Below are 22,721 nucleotides of genomic sequence, written 5' to 3' on the forward strand. Positions count from 1 at the left end.
ATACATACATACATACATACATACATACATACATACATACATACATACATACATACATACATACACATATATGTGTGTGTGTATGTATCTATGTATCTATGTATTTAAAGTTATCTGAAGCAAGAGAAATCACTTCTCTGTATTCTTCAGAACCCGGGCCCTTCATAATGGTAGAGAGGTATGTTACCAGGGTTATACAAAGTTTGTGCATTAAGTGGACAGTTAGCTTATTGCTTTCATATGTTCATACAATGAAAATGAAAATAGATGGCTTGTTTTTTACTACAACCTATCTTACTCTATCGTTGAAGTCAATAAAAATCTATTGAAATGCAATATTTCGGCGCGAAGAATTAGGTATCTTTCGAGTAAATCGGGTATGATCGTATTTTCACAACTTTTTCGATTTAGAAGATTTTTATCAAATTTCACGGTTTTTATTGGTTTTTCTAATAAAAAAAAAGGAGCATTTATTTTAGGTTTATTGTAAAATAGCTATATTTTATATTTTTTTTACTATAATTTGGATAAGTGAAGAAATAACCACCGCTAATTGAGTGTAGCGAAGTGATCCTCTGAGCTACCGAATATGTTCATTTAAAAAACATCTACTATTATACTGTAACCAAAATTACTAGAACTAATTTTTTCTTAGGGACTTAAAGGAATCGGGATCATTCCTTGAGATCCTTGAGAAATGATCGAACAATTAATAGCTCCAGATTTTAATATAATATTTCCGTGCCACCTTGCTAAATTAACATAATTTAGTTTAATTGATATTAATATAATTAATATTAGTTTAAATAATATTAATATAATTAATTAAAACTCATGATTTTAATTAATAACAACTCAAAACCATTTTTTACTAAACCAAAATTAAGCAGAGCTGTTTATTTTAAATTTCTTTATTTCTAATAACAAAAATTTTATAATATTAAAGGTAAAAAAACCTTTATTCATAAATATAGACCATTAGTAGTAATTTTGTGGTGCTTTAGTTTGACTATGTTAAATCCAAAGACTATAAAATTTTTTGAGTATTTTTAAATAAATTCTTAAGAATAAAACAACTTCATAAAATTTTCACAATTTTATACAGCGTAAACGTTTTTTTTTTACGAGTTTCGCGGTATAAAATTGTTGTAAATCCGTAAGAAACCGTTACGAAACTCGTATAGGCACGAAACTTTGATTTTGATCGATCGTTGAAAATCGAAGTTTCGGTTTTGAGTTTCAAGATCAAATCAAAGCGCACATCGTTCAAAACCAAATACAAACGCCGAAGCTTAGAAAAACGTAATAGCGGAAAGAAATAAGAACCGGTATAAGTCGGAACGGAAAAATGACGGTATGGGAAATTGTCAGTTTGGAAAAAAGCAAAATTCAGTTACATTTAAAACAAATTATTGTTTACAGCAACTTGACATTCTATAATCTTTAAAAAGGATTTTTTGTACAAACTATTGCGTTAGAAATCGGAGGAGTTTTTTGTATTACTTCGAAACTTTTAGAAATTTTTCCTTAAAGATAAAAATATTCTTTATTTAACTTTCTATTACATCATATTACATAAAAATATACATGGTGAGGGAGGTTTTTTCCTTGTTTATTGTTGGATTTCGTGTTCAGTTTAGGTTGTTGGGCGCTTATTCTTGTTTGTTTAATGATATTCGTGTATGGTTCGCGCAATGGTAAATACGTTGACTTCTAATATATTCTTTTAATACTTTACAAATACAAATGATCTTAATATCTCAAACACAAACTCGCAACATCTTAAATATTCTCTTTTTCTCTCGCTTTTTCAAAATCTCTCTCTTTCTCTCTTTCCTCTTTTTTATTTTCATGAAGATTTTCATGACCCTTCAATTTTTATATGTGCCCGCAGATCGGTCTTAAATTAGTGATGCGCTACCATTGAGTCATGGTTTTTCTGAACAGCTTTTGAAAGTTATGAATTGATTAACGCTGTAAGTTTAGATTTTTCAAGTTATACTTTAGTAATCAATATTACTCAAAAAGTGTACTATTTATAGGATAATAGTATTTATTAGAATAAAAATATTTATTGACATATTTTCTTGTTAATAGTTTCTGCTCAAAACATATTTAGCTGTTTTTTCAGAATTTCTTCCAACAGTTCTAGTGGGAGAGGGGGGAGGGGGCAGGAGGGGAGGGAAGGACGAGAGGGAAGGGGTGGGAATCTATTTTTAAAGAGGGTTTGTATTGACATGAAATAAGTAAAATTGAAAAAACTATATACAAAATTTGAATCTGAGGCTATTAATGTATACCGACCTCTAGAGTTAATTTATCTTACTGATAAGGTATCTATCTATAATGAAGAGGTAATTCTATACTGATAAAGTATATATACTGATAGACTTTACTGATAAATATATATCTATACTGATCAGATAATTATCTTACTGTTGAGTATCAAATAAATTGATTTTTGACAGGTACATGCAATGCTATTCAATTGGTAAATCCATCTCATGTTTTTTCTCATGTGATCAACATGATTTTTTAGGCTGGTGATACCGTGGTCATATAATTATTTTGATTATTTTTATAAGTAATCAAAACAATTATATGGCCACTTTCACTCTTTTTCTCTCTCCCTAAAAAATGACTACTTTTACTATTCGTCAACTTTTAACGCGTGTTTCCCAATGTCAAATTAGTAGTAATAAAAATTGACTTAACTTTAACTAAAAGTTTCTGTCTTTGTAACTGTAACACCTTCTAAGATTCAAAATTAAATCTTGAGATAAAACCAACGTCTTAGAATTTTTTTTTTTCTCCACTTGCTTCAAATTTAAATGGATCAAGACATTTTAGTTTTCTTTAAATAGCACACAGAAAAATTTTAGTTATGGAAACAAAAACTGTTGAACAAAGAAAATTTATTACTAAAACTTTCAAATTAAAAGTTATTGAGTTAAAATGAGGTATCAACGTTTTATATTTACAAACAAAAGCGTGATTTGAGGCATAATTGTCTCGCTTAATCCAAACTAAAAAGGAACTATTCCAAAAATCATTTTATTCTTCGTCTCGTTTTCTTGTTCTTCTTGCTCTTCGCCGAGATGCTTGATCGTCGTCGTCTTCTTCTTCCTTTACTTCTTCCTCTTCCTCTTCGTTACGTGTTTGCCTTGATCTTCGTGATCTACTTATTTCTTCACCTTCAACTTGCCTACTTTTTTGTGCTGCATTGGTTTCTTCATTAGAATTCCGACCACTTCGACTATAGTTTGAACTTTCTTCTTCATCATCATTTCTTGATCGCCTAGATCGATAAGATTCACTATTGCGTTCAGGACTTGGTTGACGTGTTTTTCTAGATCTACGTGTTTCGGATTCGGATTCCGGACTTGGTTCCCTTGTTTTTCGTAAACTTGATGTTTCTGAATTCCTTTTTGGACTAGGATCACGATCTGCTCTTGACTTACGCGTATTAGATTCGAGTGAAGAACTTGGCTCTCTAACATGTTCAGTTTTACTTTCTGATTCTTTTAGGTGTCTTGATGAACGCGTTTCGATGTTTGGTTTCTGTGTGGCTCGATCATTTTTGATTTTTTGATTTTCTGTAGTGAGAATTGCCTCTGGGGTTGGCGAGGTGGATTTAGGAGATTCTGGAGAAGGTTCACGATGAGAACTAGAGGATTCAAATTGGTCATGGTGATTATTAGAATCAGGCAATGTTTCCACATTCTTAGGTGTTGAATCTTCACTGAATTTTTTAGTGTTGTTTAACTTTTTTGCCCATGCCGGTGTTTTTTTTTCAGTTTGATCTTTTTCAGCTTTTGTAGCTTCAATACTTGCTCGAGTACTGTTAAGCTTGTTTGCCCATGAAGGAGTTTTCATACTGTTTGTTTGTTTCTTTTTCTTTGGTTCTTTTTCTGCATCAATAAATTTCTTTGTTGAGTTGAGTTTATTAGCCCATGCCGGTGATTTTTTCTCTTCGTTTTCAGATTTTTTCTTTTCAAGTTTCTTTACGTCAATGTTTCTCTTGCCGGCAGCCCATTCAGGGACACTCTTCTGTTCGGTTGTGTTATCTTTTTTACTATCGATAACAACTTTGTTCTTAAGCACTGATTTAAAATCTTCAACCTTTTCATCCGAATTTATAGAAAGGCCTTGAAAGCCAGGGCCGGTGCTTTTTGTTTTGTTGCGATCATTTTTGTTTGCCACTAAGTCTCGTTGATTGACATCTTGATAGCTTTGTTGTTCGACCAGAGCTAACAAGTCGTCAGCAGTTAGTCGTCTACTTTGAGACGTTGTTGTTGTGGTCGACATCCTTTTTTTCCTTAGGCAAAAAAAGAAAAAGCTATATTATATTATTACATTTATTTCCGGTTGAACATTTATAAAAATGACATGCATTTAAAAGGTTAAGAAAACTATTTGTCACTGTAGTTTAAACGTGAACTTTAAACATGACGAAAGAATAGTTAATCCAAATATTAATAAGAAAGAAAGAAAAAAGTCACATCTCATTAAAATCCTTCGAAAAGCCAATACCATTTGGTCGGATTATAGAGAGAAAAAAAAAAACAAGAAAAAAAAGATTTTGAAAACGGAAACTACTTTCAACATCAATGGCGATGTTAAAAATAATTTCTTCTCGGTGACCGGTAAAAATAACTTCTTTTCTTCTCCGCTACTCATAAGTAGTAATAAAGTAATAGATAGTAAGTAGTTTGGTAATTACTTTAATAAAATTTGTCTTGGCTACCAAAAATGAATTTTAAAACTTTTTATAATAAGTTTAATTCAATTCATATTTAAAAAAAGTTAAGAGTTTCTTTAAACTTTATGATCAACAAAGTTTTTTCAAAATTATTAGGCGTCTTTTATTGAATATTAATTTGGATGCTTTTAACATTTCAGGATTTCTTGCTCATGATCAAGTGATCATGATCAAATCCTCATTTTACTCAGATCTACATAAAGAATTTATTCCTTTACATATTTTAGAAAAATGCTAAACGAATATGTTCTTCAGGGTACAAGTTATTTTACAGTATTCAAACAAGACTCCAGCTAATCTGATACAAGAACTCGTTATTTTATTTTTTTAAATTTTAACACTGTTTTAATTACAAAATAAGAGACTGTCATGTGATGGAAAAACGAAATGATATTTCCTCGTATACACTCGCTTTTCAAAATATTCCCAACAGTGCTGAACTAATTGTCTACATCCACTGAACTAAGCGTTCGTTTAAATACAAATCAACAGACGTTGATTTGTATTTATCTTAATGAAATACTCGATAGAAAGGAATTGATTACTCTTATTCTAAAAATGCTTACTCACTTTCCAGTCCTCTCTACTAGTTACTGCATCGACTTCTTCAAACGCTGATCAAAAAAAAGCAGCTGTCACTAACAAAACTAAGTTAGAACAAGTTATACCTTTGTAAAAAAGAAGCTATTACCTTTAAGATCGAATTAAGATTTCTTAGGATTACGTCCTATTCTCTCTGATAACAATACCTTTGTTTGACGTAATAGAATAACTTATCATTAACGCAACTAGTGTGGTTTCTACAGACATTACTCCCCTTTTTTTTTTTATTGCGTCTGGTGTTAATAATGAAATTCATCATGGTTATTAGTGGCAACTTGTGGTTTACTATATAATATAACTCATCGTATCTATATACATACATATATATGTATATATATTGGTATGATGAGTTATTTTAACTTATTTTTAAAAACATATTATCAAGTATCACGTAAAACCAATTAACAGTTTACAAAAAAGTTTGACTCGCCTTTTTTATGTCTTTGCACAAAGACAGTTTTCATTTTGATTTAACGATAAGGAGTAGGAAAGTTTTCATACTTTGATTGATTATTCTGCTTGATTATTTTGCTTGATTATTTTGCTTGATTATCTTGATCCTTTAGTTTACATAACGGACTTTCCTTTGTTCTTTAACGGGCTTTCCTTTGTTCTTTATATCACAGCACTTAAGATCAACTATAGCATGTATAGCTATTTTTAGATCCAAAACGGATAAAAAAATGGTGAATAAGATTAAGTTTGTTGCTTATAACAACCAAAAAATATTTCAAATACAATTCAATTTTTTATTTCGGTCCTTATGATAATGTCTTAGCAAATTAAAGCCTTTTATCGGCATGACCGAGACGAGAAAAAAATTTCTAAATAAGCGAAAATTAGAAGACTTTTTAATTAACTTTTACAGACAAACATTTTTGATCAAAGAGCAAAAAAGTTAAATATAATATAAAAAATTAAACAAAAGATAAAAGGAAACAAATGGAGAACACTTTAAAGTTTTATAAAAAAATGTATGCTAGTAATTCTTCATTTGTTTTTGATAAATTTTTGATTTATGAGATTTATAAACATAAAAATATAAGGGATGTTTTTTTTGTTATTTCTATCAGTCTTTTATTCACTGTAAAACACGACGTATAGAAACCACGTTTTAAAAGAATTTTGACATATGGGAAACAACTTCTTTATCTAATCATCTAATTCCGTAATTTTCTTTTATTTAAATCAATACCATTAGTATTACACGCTCAATAAATTTAGTTATCAACCAGTTGGTGGTACAATATCCTGATAGCTTACATTTTTTGCTTAACTTGGGTAGTAAACACGTCGATGGTTTTTTGTTGGAAAGTTTTGTCAGTTTAATCAGGAAGGTTTCAGTAGATAAAAGAAGTTAAAAAAAAGTTCCTTTTGCTACCTTTGAATGTTGTGATTATTTATTGATGTAAACTTTTGAGAATTTAAATGATTTGATCTTCTAACTTTTTTACAAGATATAGAGAACTCTTGAACAAATTTATTTATTTTTATCACAAAAAGATATTATTTAAAATCCATTGTCAAAGCCCAATAGGACAATCCTTAGTCTATTTTCGAATGATAATTATAGGAATATTTTAGTAATTATATATGAAAATATTTATTAGCTTAATAGAAAAAATTCTTTGACAGAGGATAGGAATGGGAATGACGGAAGTAAAAAGTTGGAGTGGTGTAAGCTTTCCAAATAACGAAGCAGCCAAGGCTAGTATAATGCCCTTGAAACAAATACAAGCTGGTCACCTTAACTACCATACAAAATTAGGCGATTTTCTTCAAATGAAACTATCATCCACAGAATTAGAAGTTTAATTGCCTCATTTGAGACAAAATGTCACAGAATAATCTTGAAGATTAATCTAAAATCTGCTTCCTTTTAATTCAACATATATTTGTTATATCTGATGAACTATCGAAAAGTTAATGAACGATGATTGTAACTAAATTATTTTGCTCGTCACGAGAAATATTGGCCAGATAATTACAACGTAATCTACACAAGTTTCATGAGTAATACAACTTTTAGGACAATGCATTTAACTCTACCTTTTTTAAGTTAACCATGGGAAGCATTGTATCCGGACAACATACCAAATTACCCGGAAAACGAACTTTAGTAACCGGACAACCAGTCTTTGTATCCGGAAAACAAATTTACAAACTTAATGGTTAGTTATAACCAAATCTGAAATTAAATTTCACCTTTTATTTGTTTTTACAAGAGCCTAAAGTTTACCTTTTAGCCAAACTATTATAAACAAATAATTATCGATGAAAGTTTTTATAATACCGTGTTATCTTCCTTTTGTCGTTTTGACTCCACTTGTTTTTTCAGGAAAGAATGTAAATGAAAATGAAGAAAGCATTCATGACCTTCAAAAACTGGGCCTGATTAAAAAGATATCCTACAACAGTATGAAGAAATGTCGTTCCAGTAATTTCCGATTCAACTTGAGGTCAGTGTTGACATTTAGAAAGGTAATTTAATTTATCATTTTGAAGTAAGTCATAAAAAACATAACCAAGCAAAATTTCGCAAAAAAATTATTGAACTGATAAAACAAGACAAAATGTTGATTAGTATGAGACAAATTACAAAAGCAATAAAATGCGTTCTGTAGCTCATGACTTTACGCGCTTTATGTACTTCATGCATTTATTTTTGTTTTGTAATTTGATGACGAAGAATAATTTTTGTTAAATTTTTTATTTCTGCTGGCTTCAATCCAGTATTAATGCATTTTATAAGAAGATATGCGCCAATTTAATTGTAAAACAAATGGCATTCAATTAGAACCATTTTAAATATTCATAATTACTTTCTTATCTTTTAAAATTTAAGTTTTCAAATTTTGAGTAGCTTAGTGTTGCTGCTGTATGTCCTTCATTCTTTAATTCCGATCTGTAGTCAGTTTTCCTACTTACAATAAAACTGTGAACATTACTTTAAACTTTCCCGTAAATAAGCATTGAAACACGATGCATGTTTGATCACGGTGTAAAGATTAGAGACAGTACTGCTATAATAGCTGTTTGATGCCATAGTGGGGGGATGTTACAGTGTTTGCTATTAAAGCCGATGATTATATTTGTATTACAAGCAAGACACTGCAAATAAAATCATGATTAAACATTTTGCTTTCTCGTAATTAAGTATTTATGAATAGCATAAATTGCGATTTAAATGTTGTTATATTGTCAAACATTATGGACTTTTTTGTGCCAGGATTAAAAGCTCTATAATGTTTCAAAACTGGGATTCGAATTCTAAACGAATCTTAGAGGAGTTCTATAAAACTGTTAGAGAATCTCAAAAGTCTACAGAGCTCTTAGAGAATTTTTAAAGAACTTTTTGTCCTGGGGTGTCCTTTTTTTAAATTTAGATATTTTTTAAACTTTTTTTCTTTTTACAATTATTACTATTATTACAGATGTAACAAAAATTTGAAACAGCTGGTAAACGAGATATAAATCAACAAATTAAAATGAAATTTTTAGTATGTTCTAATGGATGACTAATCAAAATGGTGTAGAAATATTTTTCTACTGGTGATGTATATGTTTCAAAAATGTTCACTCATTTAGTATTATTCTTTTTCTTATGCTTTTGTTATTGCTTTTAACATTAGTGGTGATAACATTATTTCTATTTTTTTCTTTTATTGTAATTATTACTGTTATCATTGACTTTAGTTGTTGTTATTGTTGTTTTTTGTTGTTGGTGTTTTCGTTATCATTACTCCATCGCTATTTTTCTTATCATCGTTTTATTGTTATTATTACTTGGACAAAGAATTTATAGCCACTGTAATTATGATCAAAAATGTTTCTTATTTGATTTTTCCAACCGATGTTTAATCTTCAGTGAATGAGCCAGGCTTAAAATTTAATCATTGCAATATTATTATAATATGTTATGAATTAGTATTACTATAATTTTCGCTTTTTTTTTCGCCAAAACAAATCTTTGCTTAACAAAGTTCAGATTAAAGAGTACACAGTAGTAACGTTTGACCTTAAAGAAAAAAAGGTGGAAATCTTGTTTGAAATCAGCTTTTGATTGGAAGGGCTTTTTAAACTTTCTTTGCGAACCAAAATATTTTTCTTTCACTAAGCTGAAATTTCATGATAGTGAAATAAGATTTTAAGAGCCATCCCGACAAAGCAATTTTTAGAAAATTGTGGACAAGAGGAGGTAATTTTTTGTTTTACTTAAATTTTGTATTAATCTAATTATATTATTTTTGTCCTAAAGTTCGTAGAGTTTTATGTTTTGAAATAATTGTTTCCGATCTTTTATGAAAAGAAGTTTTCGAAAATTTCTTTCTTAACATACTTTTAAATACATATAATAATTAATTTTATAACTTTCAAAAACTTAAACATTTTAAAATTGAAATAAACATTGAAATAGTAATTGTATTATTGAGTGGAATGCAAATAATGGTCAGAACCAAGAAACTTGCCGTTCGTCCGAGTTCCGTCTATGTGCCACTCGAAACTCGGAAGGAACAACTACTGCGGTACCGTGGTACTGTAGTACCTCGGAACCAAATCTAGCGGTTCCTAGAAAAAAACGCGGAGGAAATTAGCAGCACAAAATAAACTTGAAACATTTGAAGTCTCCACATTTTTAGAGACTTTTAAATTAAATAGTACTAAGTAACAATGACAAAAAGGAGTGAATAATGTATATTTATTTTTATATTTTGAATAATTTGATAAGTATGAATGGTGTTTTTTTTAATAAGACACTGATGTCCTATAGGATGACATCAGTGCGTTTTCAAAAACGTAACTCGTTTTTAACTTTGCTTCTTTAAGATTCAATTCATCATTTTAAAGTGTTACATTTATAACTCAGTCCCGAAAATGCAATTGCGACCAATGAAGGGTAAAACTTTTAAATTTTTGTAATAAAAAAGGTAAAATATTTGTAAAAAAAATGTTCAACGACCTGAACCTGTTTTCAAAACGTGTAAATTATCATACCCAGGTTCACGTGTAAATTAGTCTTACCCAGTTCTAGTTCGGACCCAGGATGCATGGAACACAGGCGTAAGATACCGTACAGAAAGAAACACAAAAAATTCATTTAAATTTCGGGACATCTTTAGATAAATATTATATATATATATAAAATCTTTTTAATTAACCTAACTTTAAAGCCTGATTAATGTATTCCAGTAGCTAAAAAAGTTCTTCGGTAGCATCTTCTATTGATATCAATAATGTAAGAGACAAATTACAGAACTTTTTATGAATGCAGTTTATGTTATCACATGATGGTGTATTAAAGGAAGAAATAACTTTTCTTAGAAGAGGCCTAAAAGAAATCTAAAGGATAAAAAAGTTTTAAGGGAGGTTGCAATTTATACATTTTTCAAATATCTAACATGATTTAAAAAACATATTAGATATTTGATAAATAGAATAATTATTTTGACAATTCTTCACGCACTTGAGACTTAAGAATACTTTACGATAATTTTTGCGATAACACGCGATAACTAAAGTTTCAAACTTTACCAATAAAAGAAAAGAGAAAAGCAAAAAATAGAAGACACTTTGTTTGTTTTTTAACACTATGAATAAAACTACGGAAGCCATATGTTACGATTTTTTATTTTTTTAAATATTAAATGAAATTATATTTTAATTCTTTGTGCTTTTATTTAGTGGATAAAAATCTTTTACGGAGTGAAAAATATATTTTTTACGTTCAAGATTTTATTTGTCAGATAAATTACTAGAATTGGTAATTGGGTTCTAGAATGATTAACGTGGACCTTTTTTAAAGGTTAGTTTGTGTTTGGGATCACATTCAACGATTGTTGTTAAGTTAACTTTTCTATAATGAAGGCGAGTTTTGGCTCATATAGGATTCCAAAAACAATAACAACAAATAAAACAAAATTTTTAACATTCATTAAAAGATGAATGATAACGAAATATTACCAACAGCTGAAGAATGATTGATCTTGGACAACTATAGTGACTTCCTGATCTATGACAACCCTTTAAAATATAACGGTTGTTTTTGTTGCGTTGTCTTGTCAAATGATTAAATGTTAGTCCTTTTTAACTAAATTTATTAAAGAGAGGAATTTCCAATAAATATAATTTTTAATTCAAAAAAACTTTTTGGTTGAAAAGGAAGCAAATTTCGGTATCCTAGTCAAATTAGAGATTCCCATTTAAGTTGGTGTGTAATGGCATCACTATAGGCCGATGCAAATGGTAAAAAGGTTGTACTTTCTTTACAGTTCTAGTATAGTAAGCAGGATCGCATGTCTAAGGAATTTAAAAATTGAAGTTTAAGCTAAATTATTTTTCAGATTGGAGTTTTAAGTAATTTCTTCAGCAGGGCTATTCATATGGGGGTAAAGCTAAACTAAGAAAAGGGGAGGCTCACTGAGGAAATGGGTAAAAAAAAGGATGTCCCCTCTTTTTGTTGGTGACTTTTCAAGGTATTAAGATTTATATCTTAATACCTTGAAAAGTCATTAACAAAAAGTAAAAAAAAAGTCACCAATATAAAATATTCCTCAATATTTTTTTTAGATATGTTTATAAAATACGCTATGTATTAAATTCGTAATAAAATACGTATTCAAATGAAATGAGATTTTTAAGTTATTATCGCGATATCATCTTGGCGAGGCAATTCCTTTTGGATGAACTTTAGGAAATATAATAACTTGATAATTTGTATCAATGCACCATCAAACTGATTGTGCGTCAAAACTTGCGACATCTCTTGATTACAGAATGAATTGTTTCTACAATCAGTTAAATAAAGCTGTAATTAGTTACGTGTATGCTTCGATCAAATCCTTTAACTAAAATATATCTCTAAGTAAAATTGTGTTTTTCCAATTGAAATGTACCAATCAAAAATTGAAAAAAAACTTTTCCAAAGTTTATAGATACAGTTTTTGCACCAATCATTTTCATATATCACCACTAAAAGTGTTTGAAAACCAATCTTTGGGATAATGTTCCTATTGTGTAAGATAATTTTAACAAACTCATAAGAGCAGGTTTTTTGGTCTTGAAAGCAATTTAAACTTTTTTTGGATTTCTATCAATTGTTGGATACAAGTAATAATGAAAAAAACCAGCACAATTATTGACTACAAATTGTTTTACTTGATGATTGGATGGTGAGCTACCCATTTACAAAGTTTTGTAAAGATTTATAATTGATAATCATGGTATTTTGTCTAGTTAAATTTTTAAGTTAGCTCATTAAAACCAATAATACGGCACTCGATATGCTCTTATTTCTTTATAAAATACAACAACTTTTTCTATTTAAGGTTAAATATTGGTTTTTGTACTGATTATTGTTGTTGCGATTCAATAAAATTACCACGAATCTGTTTTATGTAATCCATATTATTCATAGAATTGTTTTCAAGTAAAAACGGAAACAATTTAAATATTCTGAACAAGCTTGGATAAAAAGATGACACAACAACTGAGTTAATATAAAGCCAAAAATTGGAAAAATGTAAATTTTAAGAATTTTCCGCTCTGTGCAAATTCTGAAAATTCCAAAAGATGAAAAGTAGAAAAATAACTTTCTAATAAACTATATAATAAGTTTCTATTGTTATCGTTTGCTAAACAAAAGGGATAGTGATTTTTTTTTTTTTTTTTACATTTTATGTTATACCTATTTATATCCATAACGGCGGTAAATTTTAAATCTTCGAAACTGCTCCAAAACCAACCAAAGATCTAATATTTTCAAATAGAGTACTGTTAGTAGAACAATAGGCACGGAAAACGATTTTTAAATGTCATTTCTAAACGCAGTTTGAAAAATATTTGATACTTTTTTATGTTATTTACACCGGAGAGGAAATAATCAGTCCACGTTTGTAAACAATAGTATCCAAGTAAAGAATCTGACGTCAAAAGGAAAACAAATATGTTACCAAATCAATGAAACAATATTGTGTTAAAATGAATAATTATTATTAATAACATGAAATTCGTACCAAAATTGTAGCTTGGTTGCTTTTTTACTTTACCTGTGTATTAAAGAAACTCTTCAGGTATATCTATATCCTCGTTTTATCGTACTTTAAAATCCGTTCGTAATAGTACCGTTGTAAAATCTTATGCTAGATAGGTATCAAGATATTTAGATGCTTCTTCTTATCTTAGATTTTGTTTATATGAGGTGTTTTGATAATGCATTGTCTGTCTAAATTTTGTCAAAAGCTGATACACTTCTTAGCGATTAACTTTTATGTTTATGGATGTACTAATTTCCTATATAGATATGGAGTATGTAAAGTAAAAAAAATCATATTAAAATTAGTTTAATTTTAATATGAGATCAGATACTGATGAACAAGACTTTCTCTCTTTTTTTTTTTTATTACAGTTTGGTTTATTTATTTTTTAAGATGATAAATTTTTTTTTTTTATTAGCATATATATTATAAAATGAAACAATTATTACATTTGTAAGTAAATAAAGTTATTTAAAAGCTTTTCATATTTATTCTTAAGATAAAATATTGATAAAAAATAATTAATGGCTAAATCCTTATCTTTATTTTTGTTTTATTCCATAATTCTTAAAGTTACTATTTTTAAAATGGTTTACATTACAATGGATGCATGAAATTTTTTTGGAGGTTGCATTGAGTTAAAAAATGTTGTTCAATTATTTCCAGGTATTTCTTAAAACCCATGAGTTGAAAATTGAAGAAAGTATGCCATTTTCAACTGCTCAGCTATCCAGCGCATTAAGTGTTCCAACAAACTTAAATCAAGAGCAAGGTTTGTTAACAATTATTAAGAATGATTTATTAAAGGTGGTTTCTTTTAATGCTATGTTTTTATATAATGATCAAAATTTCCTGGACTTTAATTTTTATTTTATGATTTTTAGATCTTTCTAAAAAACTTTATCACACACACACACACACACACACACACACACACACACACACACACACACACACACACACACACACACACACACACACACACACACACACACACACACACACACACAAACAAACATACACATATATAACACAGATAACTGCAAAGTAACTTATCCTACAACTTTTGAAAATGCTCTTTATTTTTTATGCTTTTTAAAAAAATAATGTACATGCAAGTGCAAAATATCTAATTTTTAAACTGACTTGCATTACAAATGTTTACAAGTTAGTTTTTTACTTAATCTTAAATTTTTGTTATTTGTGGGCTATGATATTTTGCAATGTGAAAATAATATGCATATGTTCTTAATATGTTATGCTTTTGATTAAGATGTATGTAAGATAATGTATGTAATAAATTTTGTCCTTTTTAAAATTTGTTATTATTATTTAGTTAAAATAATAGTGTGTATCTAATAAATACTCAAGAATGTTTATGTATATAAAGAAATCCAGTGTTTATATATATCACAGACCTTAAGAAAAAAAACCTGAAGTAACAATTAACACAAGCAAATTTTACTTAAGTTAAGTTTACAAAGGAGCCTTCAGCAACATTTGATATGTTAAGTTTTAGGATTTAAACAATGAATGGTTAAGTCTAGAATGAAGTTTTTTTCCTAAAAAGATCTTTCATTTTTTAGCTTTACCATTGAGCAGAGAAGGAAACCATCTAAGCAATGGCGTAAGTTTAGTCAACTACAATGAAGATAAAATGATAAATAATATTATTATTATCATCATTATCATCATCATTATCATCATCATCATCATCATCATCATCATCATCATCATCATCATCATCATCATCATCATCATCATCATCATCATTAGTTATTATGGACTTCTTTCTGTTATTAAGATTTCTTCTCAAGTTAATGTATTAAGTGATAAATTGCTAAATCATGTTGAATGTAATATTTTAACTTTAAATTTTTGTTTGCATCATTTAGACCTTTAACTATTCATTGGACTCAACTTTGCTGAGGATATAATTAGCAACAACTTGAGAAATGCTTAATGAATTTATTCCAAATTTTTTTATAACGACATTCTATATACATATATTTGATTGTGTTGGTGTTTTACTAATACTATCATTTTATTATCCAAAGTTTTTCTTCGAAATCCAACTTACTCACATTCAAAAGTTGCAAAATTGTCAAAAGTCACTAAATCTTCAGTTGGAAACATATTGAGGAGATATAAGGAGACACAAACTATTGAAAGAAGAAGAGGCAATGCAAGGGAGAAAGGTTCTATTGACAAAAACAAAGTTAATTCAATCATCCACTCAATTACAAGAAATCCATGCCAATCTCAAAGAGATCTCACCTAAAGGTTTGAATGAAGTCATTTCCTTGTCAGAAAAGCTTTCAAAAGCAAGGATTTAAAAGCTTACACCAAGAAAAAAGTTCTGAAGATCTTCACGTGGCAACGATTTGTCATGTGGCCTTAAGAATGCTCCATTCATCACTCGAAAGACTTTGGCTTCTGATTTGTACATCACCGCAGGTCTTCAGAAACACCTTTTGCAATTTATTAACAAATACAGCAATGCAGTTATCTTTTGACCAGATTTGGGAACAATCCACTACTCCAAGAAGACAAGTTAGTGTTACAATCAAAATGTTCTGAGTAGTGCGTAATCAAAAGTTACTGGGCACTTTTAAAAGGGGTCTTATTGAAAAGGAATAAATCAGTGGAAGATGACAAAGAATTTAAGCAAAAATGAATAGCAGCATCGAAAAAAGTTGATGAAAGCAAGATCCAGGCCATGATGGCTCCTACTCTCAAAAAAATTCAATTACATTCTAAGCGTTCTTTAAAATCTGTACAAACTGATTAAAAACTTTAAATGATACAATAAACTTTGATATAAAAAAAATGTTGGAGTTAATTTGTTAAGTGTTTCTTGTGTTATTGCTAATTACATCTGACCAGAAAGTTTTGAGCCCAATCAATAAGCTATACAAATGTTAGGTGATTCCTGTTAAGAAATATATCCTGTGAGTTACTTTGACATTTTAGTCTTTATTTTAACATTTTTTATAGTAACAGTCTAAAAATAATAAGCAAGTATATAAGAAATGCAGACAAGTATTTCTTTAATAATGATTGTTTCTAAGAAGTTGCTTTCTATGAAGTAATGGTATAAATAATGAAACAAAAATAGAAGTAAATAGATTAGCTTAAGCTTTTTCATCATTTTACACTTTTAAGTTCTTGTATGAGTTTTTTATTTGTTCAGTTTTATCCTAGATATGCATTTCAGATTTAATTTAATATTTTTAAACAGTTTTATAAAGTTTCATTGAAAAAAGTTTGGGCGCTTTTTTTTCAAGAAAATTTTTAATATATGGATTAGATGGGCTCAAAGTTTTATCAATTATATCAAGAATGGTGGAAAAAAATGTTTGTCTTAATTCTCTATTGCTTTAAGATTATTTAGAATGTATTTATTCTCACAACAATCAAGCTGACATAAACAAATAGTTTATTTATTTATTATATTTTATTGTTCATCCTTTTAGACTAACTTTTAATTTTTATTTATAGGTAATAAGTAAAGATGATATACGCAAAAAAGAAAAACCAGCTTCATTATTTAGAGGTTTTTCAATGCAAAATTTCTTTGAAAAAGATCGTCATGTATTAAAAAATCGTTCAAAATCACTTCTTCATGACAAAACTGATTATGAAAATAAAATTAGTCGGGTTGTTTCACCACCATCATCTTTGACGGTAATTTAGTTATTTATGTCTGTTGTTAAACTGTTATAATATTTTAGTACTAAAAAACTGTCAGCTGTAGTTCTGATTTCATGGTACCTTGCATTCTGTTGTTAATTATTTTTGGAATATTTTAGCGCTCCTCCAAGCCCTATGGAAAGCTGGATCATTATATGAGGCTTGAAAGGCTAGGTGAAGGATCATATGCTACAGTGTATAAAGGGATTAGCAAGTATTACTTAGTTTTAACTAATTTATTTTAACTTTAAACTTTAAATTTTTTTATTTATTTGATAAGTCATAATGCAGGTATAAGTAGTTTAGTTAAAATAAGAGGCTTTAGATATTTATTGAAATCTTATAGGATTTCAATGAATAGCCTAAATCTTGAAAAATTTCAATAAATAGCCTAATGCCTCTTATTTCAATAAATCCTTTAAGTAAAGGTCTGTTGATTTTAGGTTAAACCACATGGTAGTTGCAATGAAAGAAATCCGTCTACAAGAAGAAGAAGGAATTCCATTTACAGCCATTAGAGAGGGTAATCTCACACTATAAATTTTTCCACCTAATAAAGTTTTGAAAAAACTTTTTTAAACATGGGTTAAATAACTTTTCTAAACTTTAAGGATTTTAATTTCTTTTCTGATTTAATCGTTATTTGTTTCTTTTCTTTTGAATTATATTGTTTCAGCATCACTATTAAAAGAGCTCAAACATGCTAACATTGTGACATTGCATGATATTATACCAACAAAGGACCATCTTGTGCTTGTCTTTGAATACCTGGTATGTTTATGCAATTAACCAATTATATACTCGTTTAACTCTTCTTTTTTTTTTGCTTTACCTTTTAATTTAATGCAGATAAAAATGCAAATAAAGAAGTGTTTTGAAGGTAGGCTTAAAGAATTCTTGCTTATTTTTTATTTTTGTATAAAAAACCCTCAATACTAAAAAAGGTTTATAATTAATTACAGCAGTTGCTTTTTTACTTTTCAGCAAACAGATTTAAGCATTTTCTTGGAAGATAGGCCTTTTGGGCTTCACCCTACAAATGTTAAGGTAACATGCATCAGAGGTTTAGTTTTACTTTCGACTGAGTTTCATTCATTTTAATCTTGTACAAAGAAAATGGCCTTTAAATTCAAATATTGTTTAACAAAAAAAAATATTTTTTTAGCTTTTACTATTTCAACTTCTGAGAGGTGTTCAATATATTCACAAGAAAAAAATCCTTCATAGGTTAGTTAGTTTTTTTTTGATTTTTCTAAAAAAAAGAGTTTGATTGATTTTTCTATAAAAAAAAAAAAAAAAAAACTTATTATAAAATAGCAAGAAAATTACAACTTTTAGGCAAAGTAGAGGAATATTGTTAAATTGCTAAAACTTTCTTTATAAGAGTTGTTTTATAAAGAGAAGCGTTGATTTCAATGTAATGAATTAATCTTTTTTTAATTCCCTGATATTCCTATTGCATCTTCTTATATTGATATTTATCTTTATCCTTCAATTTTTTATCCAACTAATGAATGAAGTTTTTCATCTTACAATAAACAATTTTAACAACTTTTTTCTTCTAGTATATTTTTTGTAAATCATTAGTTGAGGGAGATTTCTTCTTCACTTAATTGAATTTTTGGATGATGTTAAATACACAATAAATAGTTATTTGCTGTAAATAATTTTTTAAGTATTTGTGCAAAAACTGTAGGTTGATTCATAATCAACTTACAATTTTTTTTGTTCAAACTAAGAAATCAACACAATTGCTATAAAAAACAGTTTCAAATATAAGGTATTGATTCAATTTTATGCATATTTTTTTTATATATCATTTTTTTTATGAGGGCTTTCTTGGTTTAATTATTTATAAGATTATTGGAAACCAAAGGTAGTTTGTGATATGTCAATGTTTTTTAGTTTATAAATCAGGTTTTGCCTCTGGATTCTGTACTGATAAAAAAATCTTATTAAGTTATCTTTTTAACTTTAATATTTTGAATAAGTGTTAACACTTTAAAAAAATAATATTTAGGGACTTAAAACCACAGAATGTTCTTCTTAATAAGAAAGGAGAGTTAAAGCTTGCTGACTTTGGTAATATTCTTTTGATTGCAATTTGAAAATTCTACTAATCAGCTTCTTAATCGTAGTATATTTAATTTCCATACAAATAAAGATTTATAGAGTGAAAATGCTATGTAGACATGAAAAGTAATTAGTCAGTTATTACTGATTTTTTTTTTCCCTAAAGGTTTGGCTCGTGCAAAGTCGGTCCCAAGTCATACATATACTAATGAAATTGTTACACTGTGGTATGAAAATTGTTAATACTGCCATAAATTTTATTAGATCATTCTTAATAAATTTATGATCTTGATGTGATTTTTAGGTATCGTCCCCCAGATGTTTTGTTAGGCTCCACAGAATACAGTACATCGCTTGACATGTGGTAATGCTAACATTTCTATTGTGATTGTGTATATAATAAGAAAATTTTTTTTCAAAATGGTTTAAGCAATTTACAATCTATAGGTTTTTTTTACCTTTTTTTTAGAATTTCTTGATTAGACTTACTATAGTTAACAAATCTTAATATATAGCTGTAAAAACATAGTTGTTTCATTATTTTTTGCTCAGCAGTTTTTTTGTATGGTTAATCAAAATAATAAGTTTTTTAAAGCTAATTATCTAAATAAAACTAAAAATATTTCTTAAACCAATCCATTATTAACTGCATTTTTTTTTATTACTCTCTACAGGGGTGTTGGCTGTATATTTGTGGAGATGGTATGTGGTTTTCCATTGTTTCCTGGTGTGAAAAGTCCACATGATCAATTGACAAAAATATTTCGGGTTTGTCAAATAAATTTTATTTTACTATTTTTACTAATTTTGTTTCATACTGCATGTGAATAATTTAAAGATAAATCATGTCCTAAAGAAATTATTTATATTTATCCATCTGTTTTGCAACTTCTGGTAAATTGATGCTAATAAAAGTTACTGAACATTACTTTTTTTATATGCAGATTTGTGGTACACCATCAAGTTGGCCAATAACAAAGAAATGTGTTTATAGACCAAGTAAGCTTTATGTTTTATATTTGTGCATCATGCACTTTAACAAAAAAACAAAACGTTCTTTTTATGCATCAGTCTTTAGACTGCTGTTGACAGCTTAAGATTGCTAACCTAGACTGTTTAATCACATAATGGTTTTAGAATGTTATTGGAATGATTATATTACACTCCTGTATGGAATATTTAACCTTGTAAAAATTTGCAATAATACAAAGTAGTAAAAAAATTTTCATCAATTTTTATTTTACGCATAAAGGTGACTTTCAAGTATATCAAAAAACAAAAATATCAGATGTAGCAAAGCGCCTGCTGACAATCCCGTATAGCGAGAGCCTAGCTGAACAGTTGTTACAGGTTAGTTTTTTATTTATCCTTTTCTAAGAATTATAATTTTTAATACTTTTGATTTCAAGTTGTGTTAAATTAAGCTATTTCTTTAGTTTCTGCCAGAAAGTAGAATTTCAGCAGAAGAAGCAATGAACCATGCATTTTTTAAGGATCTTCCAAAAGAAATGTTTACCCTTTTAGATTGTAAGTTTCCACTTCTAAAACCTGATGTAGTAATCTGTTAGAAAAGGTAATGGTTGTAAATCGCTTTATAATATCGTTAACTTTGATTGATATGGGAATCGATTAAAAGAAATTTATTTTTTATTACTATGTAAACAATTAAAGGGTTTAGCGATTCGCATGTATGTACTGTTTCTGCCTTATATTGAGAGTTCAAAGAAGTAAATAACTTCCCGTTTTTTTTTAAGTTATTGTATTGTATTTTACTATTTAATATAATGTATTTAGATGCATCCATTTTCAATATTAACGGCATTAAAATGTGTAAAGACCACAAAAGGTGACTGTTGTTTTTGGACAAATATTTTTTTTTTGATTTAAAGTTCTAACTTTGATCTAAAAAAGTTGTAATTTTGACTCAAAAGTTTCACGCTTTTTACAGTTTTTAAATATCCTGGTATTAAAATATTATTTGTTTTAGCAAATATTTTATCACTTTCGTACAGATCTTCCTCTGTTAGTAAATTGAAATCCTTTGGTAAATTCGTTTAACACAAATAAAACGATTGAACCTTGTATCTGTGTATACGTGTTGTATTCACTGCGGTTATGCGGTAACCTCGAAGAGAAACCATCAATGCGAAAATATTGATAAGACGACAGCAAACTATTTTCTTCATATAAATTCATAGCATACAAATGATTTGCTCCATAAGATTTCTTGGTTTTATTCTACCAAGATAAATTATTTAACCAAGTTATTTATTTAGGTGAGCGGTACCTTCATTATTTATATCTTTATTTCGTTGTTAAATTTTTTTTGAAACCAGCAATTTGAGAAGAGGATTTATATATAAGTATATATATATATATGTATATATATATATATATATATATATGTATGTATGTATGTATGTATGTATGTATGTATGTATGTATGTATGTATGTATGTATGTATGTATGTATGTATGTATTCTATTAAAATGATCGGTGTGACTGTGATGAGCACCTACAGCTCGTGCTGACGGTGACTTTTATTTTTTACTAAGACTTTTTTATGCGCAATTGATTTTATTGCAATAGGAATTTCAAGATTTTAATATATTTGTCGTTGAGGTGTACATATTTTATGCTGATAACATTCTTTATCGTTAAAGAGGTTGAAAATAAGATGATTATACTTATATATTTCGTAGAATCTTTTCCGAAGAAGCATCAAATTTTTCGTATTGTTGTCTTTAATTTCTTTCGTTTGGATTATCAGCTTCTATGGAATAAATAAGTTGTTGTTTATTCTATGGAATAAATATGTTGTTCTTGTAATGTATGAATGACTATAAAATACCATAAATCATTTTAAAGCCTGATACTTTGAGAACAATCGTTTTCCACTGTAAAAATATAACAGTTTCGCCAGCTTTTTTACCTTCACGAGAACTTTTATTTTGAGCAGAAAAATATTTCGACAGTACAGCGCTTTCTTATATAGAAACTAAAAATTATTACTTTTCAGTTTATATATGAGAAACTGCTCTGCACAACCAAAAAACTACTTAAAAACAGAGTTACATTTCCACCACCAAGTATTAACTTAGAAAATTAGAAGCAAATAATTTGTAATGATAAAAGTAACTTCGAAGTAATAGACAGGTAAAGCAAGGTTTTTGTAAAAAGACTTAAATCTGAAAAGTATGTCAATCGGTTTGTCGTAACACGTTTCAAAGGTGGTGTTAATATTTGTATTTGCTTTAATTTTAATGAAGTACGTTTAGTAATATCTACACAATTCGAATTAACTTGATTCCATTGACAAACATGCTGATTGATCGTAGCAGTTTCAAACAGTTGAAATTTTGACTACACAGTTCATAGTGTCGAAGCATGGATTGAAGAAAAAAAATTTAAACCCCTTCTGTCTCCAGATTTGAATTCTATGTTAATATCTTGATTTTTTTTCTCATTTTATGTTACTGTAAATAAACTTTAGGCAAAAAACTAAGGCCTTTATACTTTTTTAAAGATTAATATTGAGCATAAGTTTACTAAAGTA

At 28.2% G+C, this 22,721-nt stretch overlaps 2 protein-coding genes across 8 annotated transcripts; one reads left to right on the plus strand and one right to left on the minus strand.

Annotated features, from left to right (window-relative positions):
• Positions 1 to 2,900: 2,900 nt before the first annotated feature.
• Positions 2,901 to 5,458, minus strand: LOC145185178 (uncharacterized). Of its 2 annotated transcripts, none has more exons than XM_090098905.1 (2): positions 5,333 to 5,458; positions 2,901 to 4,318 (listed from the first exon to the last, which is right to left on the minus strand). In XM_090098905.1, exon 2 carries the CDS (start codon positions 4,306 to 4,308, stop codon positions 3,055 to 3,057), a length of 1,254 nt encoding a protein of 417 aa, XP_089955031.1. In that variant the 5' UTR covers positions 4,309 to 4,318; positions 5,333 to 5,458; the 3' UTR covers positions 2,901 to 3,054. The 2 variants fall into 2 exon arrangements, with proteins under 2 accessions (XP_089955031.1, XP_079917126.2); XM_080061000.2 differs by having other exon boundaries at positions 5,329 to 5,450.
• A 1,473-nt stretch (positions 5,459 to 6,931) lies between these two features.
• On the plus strand, positions 6,932 to 21,900 carry LOC145185750 (cyclin-dependent kinase 2 homolog). 6 transcript variants are annotated; one of them, XM_090098898.1, is made up of 19 exons: positions 6,932 to 7,536; positions 7,704 to 7,846; positions 14,065 to 14,170; positions 14,985 to 15,025; positions 16,900 to 17,085; positions 17,211 to 17,305; positions 17,535 to 17,614; positions 17,768 to 17,862; positions 18,076 to 18,138; positions 18,257 to 18,318; positions 19,112 to 19,173; positions 19,331 to 19,391; positions 19,469 to 19,528; positions 19,839 to 19,932; positions 20,109 to 20,163; positions 20,417 to 20,514; positions 20,601 to 20,691; positions 20,959 to 21,010; positions 21,177 to 21,370. In XM_090098898.1, exons 1-19 carry the CDS (start codon positions 7,431 to 7,433, stop codon positions 21,220 to 21,222), a joined length of 1,596 nt encoding a protein of 531 aa, XP_089955024.1. In that variant the 5' UTR covers positions 6,932 to 7,430; the 3' UTR covers positions 21,223 to 21,370. The 6 variants fall into 6 exon arrangements, with proteins under 6 accessions (XP_089955024.1, XP_089955026.1, XP_089955028.1 ...); XM_090098900.1 differs by having other exon boundaries at positions 7,704 to 7,824; XM_090098902.1 differs by lacking the exons at positions 6,932 to 7,536; positions 7,704 to 7,846 and adding an exon at positions 9,264 to 9,563.
• Positions 21,901 to 22,721: the final 821 nt, after the last annotated feature.

This window comes from Hydra viridissima, unplaced genomic scaffold (genome assembly GCF_058129835.1).
Source record: "Hydra viridissima isolate aposymbiotic clone 2 unplaced genomic scaffold, HvirCarnegie_v1 scaffold_9, whole genome shotgun sequence".
Taxonomy (NCBI): Eukaryota; Metazoa; Cnidaria; class Hydrozoa; order Anthoathecata; family Hydridae; genus Hydra; species Hydra viridissima.

Bases quoted from the DNA above. Each gene is read 5' to 3' on its own strand.
- LOC145185178 (XM_090098905.1), bottom strand. From the start codon at position 4,308: ATGTCGACCACAACAACAACGTCTCAAAGTAGACGACTAACTGCTGAC.
- LOC145185750 (XM_090098898.1), top strand. From the start codon at position 7,431: ATGGGAAGCATTGTATCCGGACAACATACCAAATTACCCGGAAAACGA. The intron at 17,615-17,767 runs GTAATCTCACAC...ATATTGTTTCAG, and splicing joins ATTTACAGCCATTAGAGAGG to CATCACTATTAAAAGAGCTC. The intron at 19,174-19,330 runs GTAATATTCTTT...TTTTCCCTAAAG, and splicing joins GTTAAAGCTTGCTGACTTTG to GTTTGGCTCGTGCAAAGTCG.